The 23,838-nt window shown below is 42.3% G+C and overlaps 1 protein-coding gene across 5 annotated transcripts in view; it reads right to left on the bottom strand.

The window, feature by feature from the left end:
- Positions 1–22,758, bottom strand: part of ankhd1 (ankyrin repeat and KH domain containing 1) — a 28,745-nt gene extending 5,987 nt beyond the window's left edge. For 2 of the 5 annotated variants that reach the window (XM_070962369.1, XM_070962374.1), the window contains exons 1-29: positions 22,299–22,758; positions 17,428–17,581; positions 11,018–11,174; positions 9,431–9,593; positions 9,116–9,263; positions 8,798–9,031; positions 8,576–8,670; positions 8,099–8,254; positions 7,291–7,372; positions 6,879–7,070; positions 6,649–6,758; positions 6,302–6,389; positions 5,824–5,951; positions 5,591–5,734; positions 5,403–5,505; positions 4,980–5,242; positions 4,557–4,844; positions 4,036–4,453; positions 3,774–3,913; positions 3,549–3,660; positions 3,290–3,435; positions 3,056–3,198; positions 1,862–2,075; positions 1,595–1,770; positions 1,071–1,233; positions 885–980; positions 654–770; positions 370–538; positions 22–221 (exon numbers count right to left, since the gene is read on the bottom strand). In XM_070962369.1, the coding sequence (XP_070818470.1) occupies positions 22–221; positions 370–538; positions 654–770; positions 885–980; positions 1,071–1,233; positions 1,595–1,770; positions 1,862–2,075; positions 3,056–3,198; positions 3,290–3,435; positions 3,549–3,660; positions 3,774–3,913; positions 4,036–4,453; positions 4,557–4,844; positions 4,980–5,242; positions 5,403–5,505; positions 5,591–5,734; positions 5,824–5,951; positions 6,302–6,389; positions 6,649–6,758; positions 6,879–7,070; positions 7,291–7,372; positions 8,099–8,254; positions 8,576–8,670; positions 8,798–9,031; positions 9,116–9,263; positions 9,431–9,593; positions 11,018–11,174; positions 17,428–17,581; positions 22,299–22,577 (4,878 nt within the window). In that variant the 5' untranslated portion in view covers positions 22,578–22,758. The remainder of the gene's footprint in view (positions 1–21; positions 222–369; positions 539–653; positions 771–884; positions 981–1,070; positions 1,234–1,594; positions 1,771–1,861; positions 2,076–3,055; positions 3,199–3,289; positions 3,436–3,548; positions 3,661–3,773; positions 3,914–4,035; positions 4,454–4,556; positions 4,845–4,979; positions 5,243–5,402; positions 5,506–5,590; positions 5,735–5,823; positions 5,952–6,301; positions 6,390–6,648; positions 6,759–6,878; positions 7,071–7,290; positions 7,373–8,098; positions 8,255–8,575; positions 8,671–8,797; positions 9,032–9,115; positions 9,264–9,430; positions 9,594–11,017; positions 11,175–17,427; positions 17,582–22,298) is intronic. The other 3 variants (XM_070962371.1, XM_070962372.1, XM_070962373.1) reach the window with 3 other exon arrangements.
- Between the last annotated feature and the right edge of the window lie 1,080 nt (positions 22,759–23,838).

The raw sequence follows: 23,838 nt of genomic DNA, 5'->3' as shown, positions 1-23,838 counted from the left end.
TGTTAACGCTGTGGCACTCACCTGCGGATCCTGTAATATGATGGGTTCATTGGGCGAAGAGTCCTTGGTCTTGTTCTTTTTGTTCTTGCGATTGGTGCTGGGTGTAGTAGCCACGCTTGCTCGCTTCTTACCAAAAGCTGTAGTGAAAGTGGTGGAGGTGGCAGATATGCCAATGGTGGTGGTGGTGGTTGCACTCGGAGGCTCAATTGGAACCTCTGTTTCTGAAGGGGGGAGGAGAGGGAGGGGGTTAAAATTGAGAGAGAACATTCATTAATCACTTAATTCTAGAACAGAGAGAACAGAACAGTGTGTACTAAAAACTCAAACCCTACAGCCTTTTAACTTGCAGCAAAAGTCCTAAAAACTTACCATCAGCTGAATCCTCCTTCTGCTCCTGCATCTCAGAGGAATCTTCCTTGGTTTTCTGCCCCTCCTCTTCCTCCTGCTTCCTCTTCTGCTCCTCCTTCTTCTTCTTGCGTTTCTCCTTACGCTTCTCACGTTTGGCAGCAAGGGCCTGTTTCTTGCTCTCCTCTCGGGACTGTTACACACACAGCACAGAGTCATTTTAAAAGAAGGTTTGTCCTGATCCAGAGTGTGCAGTCTATTCAGAAAGCAGTAGCCTCCCAAAGCACAGCCACAGGACGTGTCATTACCTTCTCCAAGTCGAGCTCTTTGAGGAGAATGCTAGCATTCTTGTTGGCCTCGGCTGCCTGCTGGTCTTTGGCTTTGACAATGGTCTCCATGCACTGGTGGCACTTCTTCAACAGCTCCTACAACAACAGGAAACAAACACCTGCAGTTATAGCTCTGCTAACATCTTCAGCAGTTCTGTCAGTTCCAATATGTGAAGCAGACAAATGAGTGAAAAGGAAATCAACACCGACCTTGTCAGCGATGGTGGCGATATATCTCATGCACTCGATATCTGATGGGAACTGGTTGACTTCCTTCACAAGATACTGCACCACCTTCACGTGACCCTGAAACATTAAGCAAAAGGGTCAGTGACCAGAGATTTGCCAAAGTGCAGTGTGACACACTAACAGTCGGGGTTCTGATAAACTCTGCACCTTTCGAAAAGCAGCCATGAGAGGGGTAATCTTGCGGTTGTCGGCTGCATCCACATCAGCACTGGCGTGCACCAAGAGCTGAACCACGTCAAAATGGCCGCCGTTTGCCGCCAGCCAGAGAGGAGTGTTCCCTTTCTTGTTTCGTACATCGATATGGGCACCCCTGAGAAGACAGGAAGGAGTCGCATAAAGGCATCACAGCTACAACAACTGTGGGGTAACACTGGGACATATATATTGGCAACTGGTAGCAGGCTGAATCCATGGGTGACGCCTGCTTTAAATCACCAAAGTACATGTTCCTTTATACTTCCACCTCACCAGCATTCAAGGTGTGAAACATGATGTGAAAAAGGCACACTTTGTGCACCATCAGTAGTTGATGAAACCATCAATATGGGGCTTTATTCACTAGCAAAATGTCCTCATCAACAACTCACCTCAGCCTGCAGGAAAATTAAAGCCTACAGCTCAGCCTCATAAGCTAATTCACTCAGCAACAGAGACAACCGAGGAACACTCACCTGTTGATAAGCAGCTCACAAAACTTGTAGTGGCCTTTGTCGGCAGCAATGGTGAGGGCAGTGTCTCTGGATGAGGGAACAGGTGGAGCGTTGACATCTGCGCCTTTGTCCAGCAGCACTCGGCCCACCTCCGCATAACCTCCTGAAGCTGCTTCCATCAGAGGAGTTAGGCCAGTCTGCAAAAAGTGAGAATATTTACAAATTAATTCATTAAGTCTGAAAACTGGAAGCCTGTGTGTCTTGGTGCACGTGATTTAGACATCTCACCTTAGCACGATGCTCTACATTGGCCTTGCGATCCAGCAGCAGACTGACAACCTCAGCCCGTCCCTGGAAGCAGGCCAGGGTCAGAGCCGTGTTTCTGTTGGTCTCAATCTGGGCATTGATGTCCGAGCCCATATCTAGTAACAGCTTCACTGCCGGCACATGACCATTCATAGCTGCCAGCATCAGAGGAGAGATTCCCAGCTTACTGCCAGTCCTGGTGAGAAGGGAAATCAATTGTTGAGAGATCAAAAACCAAAATAAAACAATTAAGTGTTTAATGTGCACTCAGAAGCATAACATGGATCATCGATTATTTGTCTTGGTTTCAGTAAACATTAGTTAGGTCTCCATCCAAATGCACTGCAAATTTAAACCCAATTTGGAGAAAATGAAGCAAATGAATATGCAAATGAATGCTTGTTTCCATCCAGATCCATTATTAGGAGTTGGTTCGATGAGATAAGCAGTAGGTTGTGCCAATTCTCTAGTCAGAAAACGATTATACCATCACAGAAGAAAGCAGCGCAACAAGATGATCTAATTAGAAGACTGCCAGTCGAACCTCAAACAGAGAAAAAAAATGTAGAAAGCCCACTGGAAGTATGATATTTCTGTTTGTTTCACGAATTAATGTGAGGAGGGTTACACCAGATCTGTGTGGAGCGATAAGGAGATGTTTTAATCTGCTGAAGCAGCTTCTTCTCCTCTCAGAAAGGAAAGAGCTCATCATAACTTGTTTGGAAATGGTGTTTCCATCTCCCAGCATCAACTCCTTTTTGAAAAAGACAGAAGACTTTTTTCCCAAGAAGACAGAGGTTTTTTTTTTTACTTTTTGCTGTATCCATCAACCTTTTCTTATGCGGTACTTCAATTTGCATATACAAATATCTTGAATGAAACAGTCATTTTACTGCAATTCAGCACATGTAATTTCACTTTTTGGTGGGGAATATTTATCAAGGTGGCAGCTGCTGTGAAGTTACTGCCTCACTTATTCATTTATAACAGAGGTAATGACTATGCTATTACTTTTGGGTGTGGCTAGAACCCAAAGGCACACTTTCTGTATATGTTTGGCACCATGTGGTTTAAACTGCAGTGTCTCCAAAGTACTACCACACCCACACACCTAATAAAGACACGTTTCACTCAAACCAAGCGGCCAAAGTGGATGTTGAGTTTCTTGTCGCTCACCTGGAGTTGATCTCAGCTCCAGCGTTGAGGAGTATCTTGATGATGTTGACATAACCCCCAGACGCAGCCAGGCTAAGAGGCGTGTAGTCGGAAACATTGCGATGTTCCTTATTGGCTCCCCGAAGCAGCAGCAACTCAACCACCTGACCAACACAAGTGACAGTTACACAACATATTTAAAGCAAGGAACTCGCTGAATGGGAGTGCAGGTGAACTGAAAGACAATGCGATTACCTCCTGGCGTCCCCCAGAGCAGGCCAGGGAGAGGGGCGTGTCTTTGGTTCTCTCTGACTGAGCCTCAATGTCACCCCCTTTGTCCAGGAGCACTTCCACCACTCCTACATGTCCAGCAGTGGCAGCCAGGATAAGAGGAGTAAAACCTGTGGAGAAAAGAGGGATTATTATTTTTTTGGTTACTTAAAATATGACACCTAATGTATGAATCATATTCAGAGTCCTTATCATATGTCCATTTTGCTATCACATTTTATACCTTTTTTGTCCCGGTGCTCAATGTTGGCTCCCCGAGCGATGAGGACAGACACAAGCTCCTCATGTCCTCCTGCACACGCCAGCGTCAGCGCTGTGTCATGGTTGCTCTCCGTCTGTGGGGAAAACAACAATTGTTAATAGAGTCGAGGACTTTGTGCATACGAGTACTAACTTGGATTGGCAATTTAAACCAATTCTATCATGTCAAATTAGCACTGTGTCTTACATGTGCATCTATGTCAACAGAGGGGTAGAGGGGTAGAACTGAAGGGGGCGAGGCGATGTTTGCGGGCATCTGTGTGGGTGGCTGGGACAGGGGTGTGGGTGAGGTTGTAGTGTTCAGCATGGGCACACGGCTGCTCACAGCTGCAACAGACAGAACAGAAAAACAGTTATATGAACATATATGTTAGGGATTTAGCAGACATTTCCATCCAATGAGAGTCAACGACAACCTCATAGTCAACTGCAACAAGAAATGCACTTACCTGCCATGATGTCATCCAGCGTGTCTGTGAGCGTCTGTGCAGGTGTAGCTACCATGAGCCCATCTGGGGCCTGCTGAGGTATCATTCCTGGGCCTAACCCAGCCAACTGCTGACCCTGCTGCTGTTGGCCCAGCATCTGCTGCCCCACCAGTACCCTCTGTAGCTCCGGGCTGGTGCTTCCGGGGTAGTCTGCGGGGTTGTAGTCTGGCAGGGGTTGGATAGGGACAAAGGCAGCCTGAAGAGGCGGAGGAGGAGGCTGGGGCTGGGCCTGTGGCGAAGGGGGCAGAGGAGGCTGCTGTGGAGGCTGTGGCCCATCCCTGTAGAGGATTGTGCCCACCTGAGGAAGCTTGGGGTAATCGTCCTCTTCTCCTTCTGCCTCCTCCTCAGAACACTCCTCTTCATCGTCGTCTTCCTCTTCCTGAAAATGTACAGAACACACGTCAAATCTCACAGGCAATTAACAATGTAAGAGAATTCAGAACTAACATCACAATATAACAATAGAAAAATGAAAGTTTTACCTCTTCCCCTTCCTCTACTGGCTGCTCCTCTTGCTCCCCATCCTTGTTGGCCTCTTCATCCGTGTCAGAGCTGGTGTGCAGTGGGGCACCTGGAGTGGTGGGAAGGGGCCCTGGAGCAGACGCTGTATTCCCGGGCCCCGGGCCTGGGCCCTGGCTCTGTCCGGCCTCCTGCTCCTCCTTTAAGCCCTTCGCCTCCATGTACTCTTTGGTGAACTGTTGCTGTGTTTTCAGCTGCAGCTGGCGCTCCACCTTCTGCAGCTCCTTCAAGATTTTCTTCTTCTTCTGCACCTAAGTGGAAGCCACATTCTTATTTGACTAAGTTCCGATACGATGCTATGCATAAAAAACAACATTTAAGTTTTGATTTGATTGTAAGATGACGTTCATCTTACTATCAGATCTTAAGTAGATGATGGACTATACCTGCTCCTCTCTGCTTTTCTTCAGCTCCTCAATCTTGTCTTTGGTGAGCGGCTCCCCCTGAATGAGCTCTAGCGACTGGAGCTGGGCCTTCTCAATAGCACTGATTCTCTGGCCCAGCTCGTTCAGCTTTCCCTCTGTCTCCTCCACAATGCACTCTAGAGGCTGGCACAAGTGGAAGGGCGGCAAGGGCTCAGCTTCAGGGCCCCGGCCAACTGAGCTGGGGACACCGGACTGAAGGGCTGCCTGTCTCTGTTTGGACACGCCTGGTTTTGAAAGAAAGAGAGCGAAAAAGTTTAGGATTAGAAAGAGTCAACAAAAGAATATCAGAAAACTGGGGAGGTAACAGATGCATGGTCCTGTGAAATCTGCAACTCCATTTCATGAGCGGACTCACTGGGTTACAGGACTTGTAGCACTGATTACCTTTGCTGGAGACGGGTGGGGGTGTGGCGATGTTTGACGGGGCTCGGTCGGGCTCCTGAGGGGGCACTACCATGGCGAGAGCTTGGAATGGGACACGAGGAACCTGGTATGGCAGAGGACATATTAGTTTTACAGATCGAATCCCAAAGGGAATATTAATAATAAGTGTGATTTATTGCTGTATTTACCTGAGAGGCATCTTGCGAGGGGGGAGTAAGCTGGGAGAGGTCAGGAGCTGGGACAGACAGAATGTTGTTGGGGTAGTCCAACAGGTAGGAAACCACATTGGTGTGGCCACCCTTAGCAGCTTCTATCAACATGGTTGAACCATCCTACAAAGAGAAAACATACATGGTTTCAAAGATGGACAAGGCTGAATATTCTAACTGGCCTTCATCTTTATCCAGAGTGTGTGCATTACTTTGAGCCTGTGTGTCGGATCTGCCCCGTGTGCCAGCAACAGCTCCACCACAGCCAGATGTCCTCCAGCACAGGCCAGGGACACCACTGTGTGATCATTGTTGGCGGTAGCTCTGTTCACATTAGCACCTGGACAAGAGAAGAAGAAAAAGAGACATGAACCCGTGGTGTATGAACATGTCAATAAATCCTAATTTCAAATGCAATTCTGAAACTTTGATCTCATAATATAATTATATCGTTACTTAATTAGCTGTACTAAATTTCACATTATTTCCAAAACCGCCTCGGCCTGCGTGGGAGAGTTGTTTCAAATATTTCCCTTCACAGTGTTTTTATATACAAACAATGAACTCAAATTTGTCAAAAACCAAAACAACATAATAAAGGGACACTGGGAAATTGAAAAGTACATTTTTAGTGCATTTAGGGAAAAACAAAAAATGACTTCCAACATGAACAGCTAGTCATTAACGCACCTTTGCTGATAAGGAACTGCACTGTACAGAGATGTCCCGCTCTTGCGGCCTTCATCAAGGGTGTCCGTCCCCCTTCAGACTCATGTTCCTGCAAGACGAGGGCAAAGATTTATTTGTTGAAGCTTAGTTCAGTGAAAGTTCAACAGAAGAGTTATGAGTTATGTATGACTCCACAAAAAAATGCTGCAGTGGTTCTACAAACTGCAAACCTTGCTTTCCACACCATAATGTGTTCAGTTCAATTGATTAACATTTCACACAAAGACTACGATTCCATTACACATCTGTTGTGGTGCTTTCTAAACCTATGTAATTATTGACAAAGAGGATTTAAGATTATGGCATACCAAGTTGGCTCCAGCCTGCAGCAGCACATCCGCCACATCGGTGTGTCCGTTCTCACACGCATATGTCAATGCTGTGTCACCCGTTGCTGTGGTGGCATGAACATTTGCCCCTGAATAACAAAAGCGAGAGATTAGGCTTGTAAGCACAGAGGTATGACTAAGACATTTTTAAATGCAGCAAAGCTGGTCGCCTAGATCTGCAGCTCCACGCCTTCTTTCCTGTTGCTCACCTGCAGCCAGCAGGTATTTCACCAACTCAAGATGGCCTTCCTGTGCAGCCTCCATGAGAGGCGTGGAGCAGCCCAGCTCAATGTCGGCACCCGCCTTGATGAGGAAGTCTGCCACTTCCAAGAAGCCTCCACAGCATGCTAGAGTCAAAGCTGTCTCCTGGGTCTCCTCTGTCTGGGCATTGATGTTAGCACCTGGACAACAGAAGAAGAACAGTTAGTGATTAGTGGCTGCTTTGTTTTCATGAAGTGCAAAACATGCATTATTTAAATAGATCAAAAGACCAAAATCATGGCAATGTAATTTCACAGACTGCACTGATCATAGCCAAATAAATCCAGAAAGCACAATTCACTGAAATGGTGTTTGGCATAAACTTTCCATTTTCTAAATGCAGGAGCAAAGCTTGCTTACCTTGAGCCAGCAGCAGTGCTACCATCTCCTCATGGCCTTCTCTAGCTGCCTCCATCAGAGGGGTGTAGCCCTCATCATTCACCTGGACACAAACAAGCATAGGCAGATAAGAAAACATAGGGGCAAGTATGACTCACAGAAACATTACTTTGTGGTGCACAAGCCAACTAGTCCTTTGTGTCTGTGCCTCACTGAGGATTGAATATTTCAACCAGTCTGCGTCGATATGTGTGCGAGCCATCATTAAACACTGGCACAATCTTTGACATCTTTATATAAAATGTGTGGGGGTACAGGAGAGACCACAGAAACCTGAAGCAATGTCATTTGGCCTGCCTGCCTCACTGCCAGCTGAGTGTTTTTTTTTATTAAGCCTTAAATGACAGCAGTGAAATATGACCAAAGATTTTTTTCTTTGTTTTTCTTGCTTGCTCTGTCTTCCATTTTTTATAAAACAAATTGTGTAGTTGCTTTCATAAATGTCATTTAAATGTCAGTAGCAGATTTAATTCCCATTTTCCATTTCTGGAAACACAGTCTTATCTAACCTCTAATTTCTTTTACATTTGCAGTCTCTGGCTGGTATTCAATAAAATGTATCCCAATAGTATCATGGGAGTATGACTTTCAAAAAACTGAAGGCCATTCTCTACGGCAGTGTGTGTGAAATCAAAAATTGGTTTACAGCTACGTAATTCATTATAAACATGAACTACTCAAGAAAGTCAACTGGGAATTGCACCCTCTCCTGTTTTTTATTATCTTTCCCAAACTTTTGTTGGCGTTTAAGCATCATCTCTTCACACACCTCCTCCAAGTTGGCTCCTCTCTCTATGAGCAAGGCTGCCAGCTCCACGTGTCCTCCACAGGCAGCAAGGGTAAGGGGCGACTCAAAAGAATCGGCTGGCATGTTAACCTGCGCGCCGCTGTCCAACAGCAGCCGTGCCACCTCCACATGGCCGTCCTGGGACAGCGAGACACACAGAGAATGTAGAGATAAGCACCTGAATAAATATATGGAATCGCTTTGCAATTAAGCTAATACACAGTCACACTGCACGAGTCCAAGAACCTCTAGGTTCTTCACAATCCCAATCCTCTTTCAAAACAGGGTGTGATTATTACAAAACAATCAACCAATATTTTACTTGCATATTTTTCTTATTGTATTGTTACATTCACAATTAAGTATACAAATACAAAATGTACAAAAAGTGGATGTGAAACTGTGACCAGACCTTGAGAAGAAAACATTTAAGTGTTTAGGTTTGGGTCAGAGGCTCACCATGCACGCCTCCATCAGTGCTGTGTGCATCTCATCTGTTTTATGCTCCTGGTCTGCTCCTGCCTCCAACAGAAAACGCACCATATCCAAGTGACCTGCAGATGACAAACAAAAATCCATTTTCTGAACCTTTTATACTGTTAAAGTGCCAATAAAGAGCATGTTAATGGTGGAGAACCTAAACAAGGTTCAACAGGACAAACATTATATTTGAGTTCTGACCTTTATAGCAGGCGAGCGTGAGAGCACTCTCCTTGAACTCATTGGAGTGTGTGTTGATTCCGGCACCATACTCCAGGAGAACCCTAGCCACTTCCACGTGGCCAGCACTGGCCGCCTCCATTAGAGGTGTGTGTCCGTTCTCGTTGTGGTCCTCAATGTTAGCACCCTCTTTCAGCAGCACCTTCACCACATCGACGAAGCCACCGGCACATGCGTACGTCAGAGCTGTGTTGCCTGAAAGACAGAAGAGAGATGAAGCTAACTGCAAAACAAAGACAGAAAAGGAAATGATTTAACTGTAGAGAAGAGGAGTTTTACCTGTGGAGGATTGTGCATTAACGTCTGCGCCATGGACCAGAAGCAGCTTGACAATGTCCACATAACCTCCACTAGCAGCAGCCATGAGTGGCGTTATGTCCCCTTTGATGCCCCGGTCCTCCACATTGGCATGCATGGCCAACAAAACCTGAGGACGAATGATGACATAAGTTTTAGAAATATGCATGGTGACTTGTCACCAACGGCAAATCTACCCACAACAATGACCTAGTGATATCATCATAATTCTGTCTTTGCTTAGCAGAAAGGTTACTTCAGTGTGAAGATACTACACAATGCAAACATTTCACATACCTGTGCAAGTTCGTAGTAGCCGGCCGAGCAGGCGAGGCACAGCAGGCTCTCCCCTTCCTCTGTGTGTTCATTCACGCTCCGTCCCTCATCCAGCAATTTGCGCACAGCATTGACGTCTCCGTCTGAGCACGCCTCTGCTAAACTACGGCTGAAAATAACCAGACTGCTACAATTACTGCCACTGTGACAGGTGAGCACACATACGCCTCACAATTATGCAATCACTTCCAAGGGGCAACCATGCACACACGTAGGGCTGCAACAGCTAATTGATTCAACTGATTAAAAGCGATTATAAAATAACTGCCAATGAATATCATCATTGATCAGTTGGGTCTATGTTATGATGCACGGCACGCACTGTAGCAACATCTGCTAAGGTGGGAGCTGTAAGTCAGCCACTGCCACACCCTGTGTAGCTCATGTAATCAATTATAGGAAAGGGCACCGTCTCCTTCATCTCTGGGGTAAATATTTGAAAAATGGCGGAGGCAGACACTAATGATACAGCAGAGAAACGTCCGATTACAGGTTCCAATTCAAAACATACGTAATGGACAGAACTGCCTTCTGTCTAAAAGCTAAGCTAACCCCTTTTTGGAATATTTCATGCCGTTAAGAGACGGTCTTAAGTGAATCCTTTTATTTCTAACAGAAACTTGAGCAATACCTGATAAAAAAAATACACCAGTTACATTTCCCTTTTATTCTCAGTAGAGTTGGGTGGGTCGCTGAGCTATTGACCGGTGTAAGCACGCAGTTAGTTTCACCACTCCGTCTCATGAATGAGCAGAGCGCTCACAGAGGACTCTGCTGAGCAGCCTGAAGTGTTATTTTACTGTTTTATTTGCATTTCGTCCTTTTATGAGAGCTAAGAACAATAGCAAGCATGCGCCTAAATGAGCACCTGGACATACCTGTGTTATAACATCTGTAAAACTGCTCAGGTTCATTTTTTTAGCATGTACTTTTGCACTTTTTCACCTTTTTCTCGAGTAAAAATTCAACCAGATACATTGAACGGAGTGGACTTCATTTTTGTTATGACGATGCTACAATTATGTTGGGCCCCTATAGACCTATATGTGCAGCATTTTTTTTTTAAATGACGGTAATGAAACTGATACCGTTGCTATTTTTAGATACCACAGGATACCTTATTACCAGATTACTACCAAACCCTAATTCTCAGTGCATGGCTGCATCCCCAATGTCCTTTTATTTAGTCCTTTTTTTTTGTTTATTGTAATGGCCCGGTCTGTGCTGGTCTTGCCAAATTATTAGAAAGAGCATCGTACAAGAAGATGAGGAATAAGTTTGTTTTTTTTAATATAATACTGGATATAATCAAACTGCTTTTTTCTCTTTACCCGACTAATAAGCAATTAGTCGATGCCATAATCGCCTGATTAATCAATTATCAAAATAGCAGCTGCAGCCCTAAACACATGCAAATATACTGTGTGTGCAACTCCAATTGGAGAGAATGATTTTCTTCTGGCTTATTATCAATTCATTTAGAACTCTATGAAACCGTGTACAAGATAAAGTGGCACATGCCAGCGTCAGTATGGGCGAGATACATACTTGTCGGCTTGGCCGGCGTTGAGTGTGTTTTCAGCTCTCATACGGGTCAGGGCTGCTGCAGCTTCATCCAGGGCACAACTCACAGATGATGTCAGTCGCCGTAGCACCTCGGGGTCTGCAAAAGCTTTACCATCGGCAGTGGACAGTTTACCGATGCCTGCCGAACACCAAAAGGGCAGAGGTGCATAGGGCAAGGCAAACCACAGGGGAGCACAACCACACCAGACCAGATGATGAAGCAAGTCCAGTCCAGCCAATCCAATCCAAGGTTAGTAGCAGCATACACAAAGAGTAAAAAGGGAAAAAAAAAAAATCACACACAGAAAACACACACAAGCATTTGTTAATATGGCTTAATATCTTTCTTCACTACTTTCAATACAACATCTAGGATTCTTAATTCCCATAATTTGGCCAGTGACTGGGTCAAATGGTACAAAACAATGTCCTCTGGACTACTATGGGAATGTCTACTGAGAACAGATCTGTGACCAGGACTAGTGCGAATACAGTGAGGGGAGTAATGTTAGTTCAATGGGCTAGCAGACAAAGGTTCAGGCTGTTAATGGTGGAAAAGAAAAAGGTCTCATCCTGTGTGAATTATAGATGCTAAGAGGCAGTGAATGTGAAAGAAACAGAAACTGGGGACAGTGGTCAGCATGAGAGAAAAGCACAGCTGGGAGAAAAACAAAATGCCATACGAGAGAAAAATGTGTTTGTGTGTATGTGTTTGTCATAAAGGAGAAGAAAAGGGAAAAAGGAGAATGAGAAAGAAAAGAGAAAACAGAGGGGGAAAACAGCTTTTGCTAATGACCTACATTGAAAGATGTCTTAGAGAAAACAGAACAAGGACTATTTCCCCACCAATGAAACCATTCAAGTGTTTGTGCTGAGTGTGGTGGCGTACATTTTAAGGCCATGTGCAATAACGAAGCAAGAAACTCCAAGAGGAAAAAAAAAAGTGTTGGCTTTGAACTTTTCTGTCTCAGCCTCAACCCATCCATTAGCCAGGCAGAAGTGAGCTCCTTGTGGTCCTCCTGTGTTTTCACCACTAGGCCTGCGACTCAAGCTCTCGAGCTAAACTTAGTAAGGCCGCCAGACAAGGATTTCGCAATGGCCCCCAAGGCAGAGGGAAACAAGAGGTCGAGGAAGTTAATCATTAATGTTTTACTGTATCATGTTTATCTCAGAGAACGCAAGAAGTTCACTGAACCAAAACAGGCTGAACATACATCTGGGTGAGACGCTCTGTGAATAACTCCGATGAAAACAAAGAGCTGATTGTGATCATTTTGTCTAACCTTTTTTGGGGGCCAATTTGTAAATTTCTGAGACAATAACTGTCTCTACAGCAGTGAATAACACATTAAACAAAAATAACTTCACCTACTTCCTTTTGTGCGCAAAATGGACGTCAAGCTATCACTGGGGTTAAGGCTGTGACTTACTCGCAGATATTTTTGTTTCAGCTGAAACAAGTTACTGGCTAGCCACTGACCTGCCTACACCCACTGTACCACCAACACAGTATGCAATCTGAATAAACATTTTAATCCAAGTCGCTAATTAAAATCTCAGCCAGTGTTTGTTGAGGACAGCCAACGCAAAATTGCATGAAAGTCAACATTAACCCTCATTGAATTTCTGAACAAAAACAGTTGCCATCTGTTATTTTAACATTAACAAAATCAACTTTTCAATCTATAAACTAACTTTCAGGTGTAGCCAGTGGCTCACTAGGCAGGAATAAAGACGACTTCCATATTTTTTTTTTTTTTATCAAATTCTCAATGGAACACCTGCACCAATTTTTGATGCTAGCTGGTTCAAAATGGCGACATAAAGTGCTGTTACCCACTGGGTGAGACCTGCAATGGGCAGAATCAAGTCAAAATCCAAGACGAAAGGGAAGTTAAGTGTGTCACTGTTTACCCATAAGCACCTGTTCCTACACTGCTCCCCGCCCAAACTCTGACATGTTTACACAGACAACATGATCTTCTACCTAGATGTGCTAAAATAATGTGTCAGGCCAGGTGTAGTATAGACACTAAATGCTTGCCGTACTGACACAACATTTACATGCATATTCTTCCGCGATTAAACATCTATCAAATGAATTAACAATATATTTGATATTCAGGTTAATATCCATAAAGATGTACAATAGCATACCAGAAACATTGTGTTAGCCACCAAAAAAGAGAGGTAAATTTGCTGTCTTTTTTCCTCTTCTGCAGCTATCATAGTTTTTTTGTTTATATAATTTTATCACACGTGTTATTATCATTTGTTTTTATGTTAAGCACAGTGTGTTGTATTTTACACATAAATTGTGCTATATAAATGAAGCTCCTTCTTCTATGCAGAATTCTAGTGGGGGCTTGTGTCACAGGTGGCCTACAGTGTCTTTACATTCTTCAGTGTAAGTGTCTCAAAACTACTGCTGCCATTTCAAAGACAACTTATTTCATTTGGGTTAGATGTAGCCATGTTAATGCTGGTGAGCCTCGAGCAAGGATTTAGTTTGCTGCAGTTTCTGGTGTTTATTATAATAAGCAGAGTTACCTTTAGTCCAGATGTAAAATGTGTGCAGGAAAAGAGGAATAAGTCCAAAAGCCTTGTTCACCTCATGTTTTGTTGCCAGTGTTGCCAGAAACACATCCGCATGTTAAGGAAAACAAGTGCCTCAATTTTTTTTACTGCAGAAATTAACTGATGAAAGTTAACAACAAAATAACAAATTTGCCACACTATTACAATTGTATAGACCCTACAATTTAGAGCCACAGATCTTACAAATGCTAGCAAGTGTTGCAAAAAATGTGCATTTATTAAGCAAGAGAACTCTCATTGTGATTTAGCCCTTTTTTTCCACTTGACTTTTAGTTTCTTAATTACTTATCAGGCCATTTCTTAATGGACCATTACTGCGCTGAAACAATTTTTTGTGCATTCGGACTGTTTATGTCTGCTTTTCTGTAACATTATACTGTTAAAAAACTGTAAAAAAAACAAGATGGCGATGGTCACAACAGGCAAAGACGAGGCTTCAAAACTGTAGTCAAGAAACCAATGCGTGACATTGCGGTGGCTCCTTCCACTGCATGGAATCTCATGGCTGTAGCTGAAGAAGAGCCATTTAAAAGTGGAGAGTCCTGGAGTTTCACAGTTTTGGGAGTTCCTCTAAGTTCAAATAGTGTGCAAAATTATGGTTTGACAGAGGAGCAACCTGTGACTGCCAAGATGTAATAAAAGATAGGAATTATGCCTTATTACTCTAATACACTGACCTTTCTGTAAGTGGCTGCATCGGGACAGCATGCCCATCACTTCCCAAAATATAGCAACAAAGGATTCCCAAACAGAAAATGTAAGGATATTAAAGTACTTTAAAGTGTTTTTAGTGTTTTCAACCCTGTATCATTTCTGAATGGAGTCTTCCTCTCCTCCTTTACATGCACATTGCTTCCGTTTGCAGCACAACCAACAACTGTTTATATGTTCTGCTGCTTTCTGCAGTCAGCAGAAATGTGCTTCATGCTGACTCCATGCTCATGGCAAGTACCTGCATCCGTGGAACAAAACATTTCTCTACAGTACCACTCCTGTTCACCAGTTCCACGGGGGACGTTTCAATAATGACAATAAACTTTATTTATATAGGACTTTTATGAGCAACATTACAAAGTGTTTTACAAAAGACAAAAAAAACACCACCACCCATCACCGCTGGCAATACAGAGGCAAATGGTGGGGTTCAGAAGGGATCACAAACTATGATGAAAGTAGGACTCATTATCACAGAGGAAAGAATGTAGGCTATGAATAAACTACACCACAGTCACATGACTTCAAGGTCGCGTCCACTAAGCTTCCTACTGCACTACACGCTACTATAAACTGATCAAGCTACAAGTTGCAAAGTTTGAATAAGAATAGTTAGCAAAAGCATAAATGTAAACACAACAAGACTGTAAAGGCAGACTAGTAAGTAGAGGAATTTCCATGTTTGACATGATGACATTTCGTGTCCCCGAACACCTATGTAGTCTTATTTACCCACTTGTTCGCGACCACTTTTTTTAGACATGTAAAAGCTTCAAAATTCACAACTGCAGCTGCTACTGACATATTTTATGTCTTAGAACGAAATCTGAAAATCCCTTAACCTTGTGTTAACCACAAGACCTTATTTCAAGGATCTAACTAAAAATTTATTAAAAAAAAAAAAAAACATCGACTTTGAGACAAGGGCACTGAAGTGCAACAATGCTGGTTCGTTTGCGGGTTTTAGGACTCTTTCCTGCATTACACTGTAGGATTCCTGCAAAACTTAGGGAAAAAAATGGGGTGATAGGACGTCCCGTGTATTCAAAATATTTTCAGCGCTTTAAGACTGTCTGAATAATTATTCTAAAAGGAGCGTGTTTGTCTTAGAGTACACATTGACCAAGTAGTTGATCTATAAACAATACAGATTTCTCTTGGTTTTAGTTGCTCTAAAACAATAACACATTTATGTTTTGGCTTAATACTGTCCAGAAATCTAAAAAAAAAGTCATTACAGTACTCATGTACTGTTATAAACACTCAGTGACCACTTGTACAAGCTACATCATCTATACTGTCAGAGGCGATAAATCAATTCTGTGTTTTAGCATTGATGTCATAGTTGGTGTTGTACCAGATGGCATTATATTGAGACGTGTTTCTAATATTCTGCCTAGTCATGTAACAGGAAGGACTAAACGAAAAAAAAAAAACAGAAAGGAGGGGAGTAACACCTCCCAATATAATGTTGTCCATTACAACACCACTTTCAGCTCAGTAATAACCAGATTATTGAAGTTATTACATGTACACATTCAATGTCAACAAAAACTGGATATTATAAACTTTGTGAAGGTAAATTTTATGACAGAGCTGTACAGTAGATTGTATAAGTGTACCTACTAAGTGACCACTGAGTGCATGCCATAAACTATGCTCTGAGGAGGGCATCTGCTATCTTGTGTGTTTTTTTTTCATCAAAACAGCTCACAATATCAACTATCTGTTGACACCAAATTTGGCTTGATATTTACTGTACATTTCTATAATACAGCCGCAGAGTGCGTACTTATGCCTACATCTAATTTAAGCTAATTAAAACAATTTAATTCAGAGAAACATATGTCTAATACTATCTACAGATTAAGAAAATGTAGCAAACCTTTAATGGGTTCCTATAATATTTTGCATAATAACCTGCCATAGGTTGTTTAATATATCTGTGAGTCTGTTAGCCTTTGTGCTCAAAGGTCTGGATAGCCTCTCCTCACTCCCAACGAGAAAAAAAAAATGCCAAAGTTCAGCAACCATTAATAAGCAGCACAACGATGTCACATTTTCTGTTATTTTGGCTCTGTACTCAAGCGCAATGGACTGGAAAAGACACGACACAGTAACTATGAGGTTAAAATGCCATAACTTAGCTTTAATTTTAAGGTGTTTACATCCACATCAGTTTAGCAATGTGCGGGAATTGTATTCCTTCTCATCTGTACGTCTCAATTTAAGGGTCATAATACACATTGAAAAAATAATGTCAAACAAAGTCACCACGTTAGGTTGCAAATCGTTTGCAATAAACAATCCATTATCACCAACTGCTTGGCACATTCCCTGGAGATGGTCTTGACAGGTCTGGTATTTGGCTACTTTGTTCATACAGTGAATGAAGAGAGGCTGTCCAAATCTACCTGCCACAACCAACACAAGCTTCACTCCTCTCTCTGCTAACACTAAAACAAAAACACTCTGGAGCACCTCACAAATCAATATAAGAATACTAGGAAAGGTATAAAGGATCTTAAGCAAACAGATCATGTAAATTGCCACCTCTTCTGTTCCAACTAGTCAGGGAGAAAGAGGAATAGAATGAGATTAGCCATTAGCAGTTCAACACGAGCTCTCTGCATGCTGTGGAGGCTCAAGCGTGTTGCAGCGTTAATCTGCCCGGTAATGTTCTAAGCCCGAACGAGGCCAGGACACCCAGGCCTAATGAACTAATCTACACAGACCTTCTTACACCTAGATTACAAATTCTAATCAAACTAATTTACCCAAATTATTTTCAAACTATTTGCTGATATGACAGTTGCAGAACCAGCAGGTTCTCTTTACTGCCATTTCAGTCTTAGGTCTGATACAAACTGAGACCTCAACTTCTGTTGGGATTTGAAAGGGATTAGGGGAAACAAGCTGAGGCAGGAAGATGTGTTTTACTTACTCACTGTGACCATATTTTAGAGCACAAATTAAGACTGGTTGGTGCAAAACAGTCCAGGGCAAAGGGGTACTGGTCAACTACACATGAATATCTTTCAAGTCTAAAGCTGAATTAAGTTTAGACCAAGCAGTCGTACCTGCAGCTTCCAGCAGAGCTTCGAGTCGGGCCTGTGTCTCTGGATCAACAGTCCTCAAATCTACTCCATCAGTGGCGCTGGACAAAAGCAACTCTGACGCTGTCTTCATGATGGGGTTATCAAGGTCCTCCTGGTCCAAAATGAATGACTCCACCTGGAAGGCATGCAGAGAAGAGGGCAAAAAAATAAATATTAGTCCTTTGATAGCCACTTTCATGTTTTTGATTCTAGGCCTTGACCAGTAATTTTGAAATAGCACAAATAATTCATTATTAATATAGTATTACTACATTTCCATTATTCTGCATAGAAATGGCCTTACACACATAAACACACCACCTATAAAAAGATTAGGCATACTGCACTTGTGTATTTACAGTTCTTTCAATAGAGTGTAAACAAAAAGGAGCACAGGGATAAGAGAGTCAAAGCAGAGGAAGCTCTACAGCCAGGAATTACAACCCCTGCACACATGGAGAGATTCAGCTGAGAGTCAGCTGCCCAAGTACAACACCACAGTCTCATACCTGAGCGTTGGCCCTGTTGGCTTTCATGTGTCATTGTCTGCATTACAAACATTTTATTATTCCACAAATCCCCAAGTGAACAAAATAATGAACAAAAACTTTACTTATACAAGAAAAAATGTTTTATCTATTTTCATGTAAGTGTAGCTGCAGTGTCAATGTTTTTGTAAATGTTATTAAAGCCCCAATCAATATTTTTTTCCATAAATTACAGGTATATTTATACAGAGAGGTGACAAATTAAAGGAAAACCTTAATAAATGAGTGGAGAAACACAAAAACTGCAGAAGGAACAGTGACCAAAGTGACATCTGCTTTTAGACCTCTAGCAAAGACATGAGTAAATAAATTGTGGTCAACGGTGCACATTTAATGACCGTGATGCTCGTGCATTAGTGCGAAATGTCAGGAAAAACAATGGAGTTACTCTTCCTCTGGCGACTGAGAAGGCTGCTGCAGGATGCGATCAGACACAATGACAATGCTATCCATAAAGGATGAAGGCTCACCAAATGGTTCGATGAGTATGAAAATGATGTGAATCATATGCTGTGGCCTTTGCAGATCTAAACCCAACTGAACACCTATTGGAGATTTTAGAGCTACATGTTAGGTAGTGCCCTCCACCACCATCATTAGAACAACAAATATTTTTTGGAAGAGTGGTGTTCCATCCCCAGTAGAGCTCCAGAGACTTGCAGAATCAATGCAAGGCACACTGAAACTGTTCTGGTGGCATGTGGTGGGCCAACACCTTACTGAGACACTTCATGTTGGTTTTTCCTTTATCACCCATCTGTATGTGACTGAAGAATAGAATTTAGAGATGAAAAAGGATATTTACGTGTTTTTCATCTGATCACAACAATGTTGTCTTACTCCTCTATATATAAATAAGACTGATGTAAATAATTTAAACATATCAGTAGGGCTGGGGCGACTCACAGACATCATTGAATATGGAGATACATCGATTTGCATAATGTGAGTCAGCACATGGCAAAGATGGCTGCACCTGGCCAAAGCATGGATTCCCCCAATGAACAAGCTAAAAAACCTTGCTCTCGATCGTCTTTAGTGTGGGAGTATTTTAGACAAAGACTCAACAATGTGGTACTCTGTGAGCTCTGAAAATTGGAAATGGCTTATCACAGCACTACAAACACTATGCACGAACACTCAGAGCGAAGCGTTCCACAGGGCTTTGTCAAGACAGCTGCGACAGCAAGACAGTCACAGCACCTACTGTTTACTTTTTGTCCCCACCCAAGGATGATTTATTAGGATTATCAACACGTGGCATATATTTCTATTAGTAGCAGCTATTTAAAATTTAATTTCTAAATCATCCTCCAACGGCCCCATGTTAAAAGTTCATAAGTACTGCTGCTGTGGTACTGTAATATTACACCGCGTGTCATTTAATGTCATTTGGCCATTTTATATTTCCTGTGTACTTTAAACAGCCATGTATGGGTGAAAAAATGGCTGAAAATAATGTTTGAGTGTTGTTACAGTCTGTGAATCATTTGAATTATTTCCCTTGCCCCACACTGATGCAGCAATACATTTGCCTGTGATTATCTTCACTGCTTATTACTCCAGCAATGAAATAAATCCATGTCATAACCGTTGTAAGTTTTAACGACTTACCTATTAATCAGACAAGTTTTGATATTTATTTTGGGTAAACTCATTGTTATATTAATCAAGTATTTTCAAAAAATCTTTACAATAACCGATAAATTTGTCATTAACCAAGTAACTGAAAAAGAATTCTTAGATTGATAAAATTAATATGAAGGAGCAGCTCTACACATCAGAAAACAATTATTAATGAGTGCAAACACACCACAGGGCAAAATAAAAACTTAAATCTGACCAGTTTATGTTTAGCCAGAGTTTAGAATAACAACGGGTCCAATTTCTGTATTTCAGAGTAACTTCCTAGTTGTGTTAAAGGTAAGCTGTGGAAATGACACGTGACATATTTTGGTACACAGGTGGACTGAATCTCAAAGATTGCCTTGAGCCTGTGCAGAGGCCACATTAAAACTACAGGTTAGTGATCATTTCAAAAAACATGGTTTATCTCCTTTGATTAAAATTTGTTTTGGAAAAATGTTGGTTTTGATCTGGAGGGCCATCCTATTGGCTGTGTGTATAAACCCTTACTTACCCCATTAGTGAGAGAAAAAAAAATCAATATATTATATATACCAATGACAGATTCACACATTGCACTGTCCTAAAAAATGTTGAAGTCAATCATTTATCTAGTGTAGTAGGTCAGGTATATATTGGCTATACTGAGAATGACAAATATTACAGACGTTATAACTAACTTGGGCAAACAGCTCACCCTGAAGGTGATATTTTTAAATAATTATAATATGTAGAATAAATTGCAAATTACTGTCATTCAGCAATTTGCAAAACATTTGACTAAAACTGAGAAAGAAACCATCCCTGTCTATGTCCATCCAATCAGCTGGAGCAGGCTTTTAGGGCCTGGCTCAAAGCAAATGTTGGGAGAGAGTCAGCATTTAGCAATGTGGAGGAATTCAGCTATACGATAGGAACGCAGAGCAAAACAACCCATGGGGGATGTAGTTCTACGAAGGCCTTTATAATCAACAATGGACATCAGTCTTCACTATTAATGAACTACAGTTCCCAGAGTGTTGGTATCCAGAGAGCTGGAAAGGCCTAGAATGGCATCTGCTTAATCCTGGGGCTCAGATTTTAGCTACTGCCCAGAGCAGCGAGCTCTCCACTGGAGTAAAACATCACAACAAACGCTCCCTTTCAGTCTTATATAGTAGGCTGTGTAAGTGAAGAAACATGACAGAGGCCATACATTTGTAATTTGATTCAATCAAACTACCTGAGATGTACTTGTCAACTTCATCTGCTGCTACTACACAGCTAGTGCTGTCTTGGTATTTGTATTAACAGACATCTTTACTAGTCCATCTGCCATGGGTGTAGTATGTTTCAGAAAGCCCTTTGGTCAAATATTAGTTAACTATAATTGAGAGAGCTCAACAGGTAATGTGCATTGCTCAGCAGCGCCAATTCTCTCCACACCCATAACTCCTTGATGATAGTGTTTCTGACAGTAAATACTGCATCATCTTTTAGATGACAATGAATATTATGTTACCATGAAAATGTCATTAACCTAAGACCTTTGATAGGCTTGTGCAAATAATGTATTTGCCATCTAGCAGTCTGACTAGTTCCATCCCTGTGTCTGCTATAGTCATAGGACATGCTAAACTCAATTACATGACAATAGTATGGCTGAGAAGTCTTAAAATCCTTAAACTTAGAGCTGACACAAGGCAACACGAGCAGAAAAAATGGCTATGACCTGGCATTTGGCAAATCTGACTATTAACCTTTTGATTATTTTGTCAAACCCCCCCCCCCCCCAACAGCTAGATCTGTCACACTGACATCTAAGAACGTGACTTTTCTGGGTGGGATATCAAATTTATGCAGTGGAGACAAATATTTAGATTAATCTAAGCACTCATCTGAGCTAATATAAAACAAGTCTGAAGTATGTTTAAGTGAGGTGGAGATGCCATCACACCTGTCCCCGTGTGACTGCCAGCACATGGAAAGTTGGACACCTCTCAACATGAACTCTAGCTGCTCTCAATTGTGACAACGCAAATCAAGTTGACACAGTGGTGGTGGCTATCTAACCGATAGAGACGGAGGATGAAAAACACCCAGCTGGCTTATTTGTCAACACCGACTGTCGAAAATTCGAGCAGTTCCGCGAGGTAAAAGGCATTTTAAACGTATCGAAAAGTTAGCAGAGGTACGATCGGAGTTCATTTACGTGATTTGGAAAAGTGACGTAATTGCACCACAACTACGAAATGGCAGATAGTTAGATGGCCGTGTACGTCCGTGGGTTTACGGGCATCTTCCATTTGCTATGGCTGGAAAGCTGTTGGGAGAGCTGCAAACTTGTGATGGGTGTTGCGAGACGACAGCACCGAACGAGGCCGTCTTCGCTTCCACCCGAACTAGGCCGTAGTCACAGCCTGCGCTGCATAAATAAAACATTTCAGCCGCTTAGCGTGAACAACTGCTTGTGTCTCACCAAACATTACCGACATCACAAGACTCCATAAGCATCTGAACTGGCAAGAGGTGTAATTTGACTAAAGTGCTAGTTTATTTTACGTAATTTCAGCGGCCTGGGAGGGGGTGGTTGCCAACTGCGAGCTAACTCGCAAGCTAGCAGCCAGCTCGCGCTAAGAGAGGAATGTTGCCTAGCTCTCTAGTTAGGCTTAGCTAACTAGCTTAGCTTAGCGTAGCTACCTCTGAAACCTCGTCTTCGTCGCTGCCGGATCCTGGACCCGAGGAGAGGACGGCCGCGGCCGCTAGTTTGAAATCCAGTCTTTCCGCAGCAGGCCCGCCTGGTTCACCGTATAAACGTACTTTCTTTCCACCTACACCAATCCCAATGCCCCCTAGTCCGACTCCTCCTGGTGTCGCTCCTACCCCCATCCCTGCCACTGGGGAGCGAGGAGTCACCGAGTCAATCTCGTCCTCGAAGCCGTCCGTCAGCATTGCCGTCCCGGCTACTGCATCCTGCATACTTGTGTTCACAATACGTGTGTTAACGAGCTAGTTGTTGACTTAAACGTCCGTCCAGGCTCTTTCTTTTAAGATAATTGCGTGTTTTACTTCAGGGAATCCAGAAACTCTCCCGAAGCGAGGGTTGAGGAGGATCTCTTTCCCCCAGCCATTAACTTTCTAACAACCTAACCCGATACGCACTGTTTCTCAGAAAGACCGCCTCTGTTGGAAATCCTGGTAAATCTATTGGCTTAGCTGGAAAAAGCTTTGCTTTCAATTGGTCAAAGTAAGTGCTTGTCAAATACGAGACCGCAACGTCATGTTAGGTTTACCAATATCACGAGGCTGTAGAACGAACGTCAAGACATGACATGGTAGGCCAACTTAACTGGTAGCTAGCCTTACTAGTTCATGTAAACTCTTATTGGGAAATCACTTAAATAGAAGGACCGCCCTAAGAGTGTGTTGCTACCTGTTGTAAATTTTCATCACTCATTTAATGCGACTTTAAATGACAGTGAATATCAGTATATAACTGAACCTCACAAATTACATGTGCTGCAGTTTATTACTTTAATGTGTTAGTGAGCACAAATAAGATTAGAATTATAAGAAATGAAAGGAGATATTTTAGGTTCAATGATATGAGACAAACGCACACACATAAAAATAAGAAAAAATAAATAAAATAAAGGTGACCACTTTATCATAATACACTTCTTATTTTGAAATGAACTTCTCACATATGTACATAGGTGGTTTGTTGCTAATAAGCAACACCCAGTCACATGACAGAATTCGGCCTATTGTGCATGCTTAGGTGACTTGGGTAATAGAGACAAAAGCACACACTGGTTTCACCAGTGACTTCACCAACAAAAATCAAGAACTTCATTTTCAAACCGCTGAGGCATATATACTTAAAAACGTAATATATTCGCAAATTAAAAGTCCTTACTTTGACCGTGAATGTTTGGTTTGAATGCAGAAGAATTTCCACTGATTTCAGGGACCCATCCGTTATGAATCAAGACAACTAATTGGTCTTAATTAAAAACTGTCTTACCAAACAAAGTTCATTGAATGCACTTATGCTTTATATTTACTAGTACTTATATTTGTTTGTCAGATAAGGAAATACTGTATGTGATAAAGGTGGAGTATTTGATTGATGGCACACTTTTGTTGGTTGAACTCCTGCGAATGTGTATTCAAACAGTGTCAGGTCTCATTGTTCATGTGTCTGGTTTCCTCCTTGATAATGTGTGATGCAATTTAA

The sequence above is a fragment of the Chaetodon trifascialis genome, chromosome 5 (genome assembly GCF_039877785.1).
Source record: "Chaetodon trifascialis isolate fChaTrf1 chromosome 5, fChaTrf1.hap1, whole genome shotgun sequence".
Lineage (NCBI taxonomy): Eukaryota > Metazoa > Chordata > Actinopteri > Chaetodontiformes > Chaetodontidae > Chaetodon > Chaetodon trifascialis.
The sequence above is the reverse complement of the archived record's forward strand: the minus strand, read 5'-3'. Positions and strand labels throughout refer to the sequence as shown.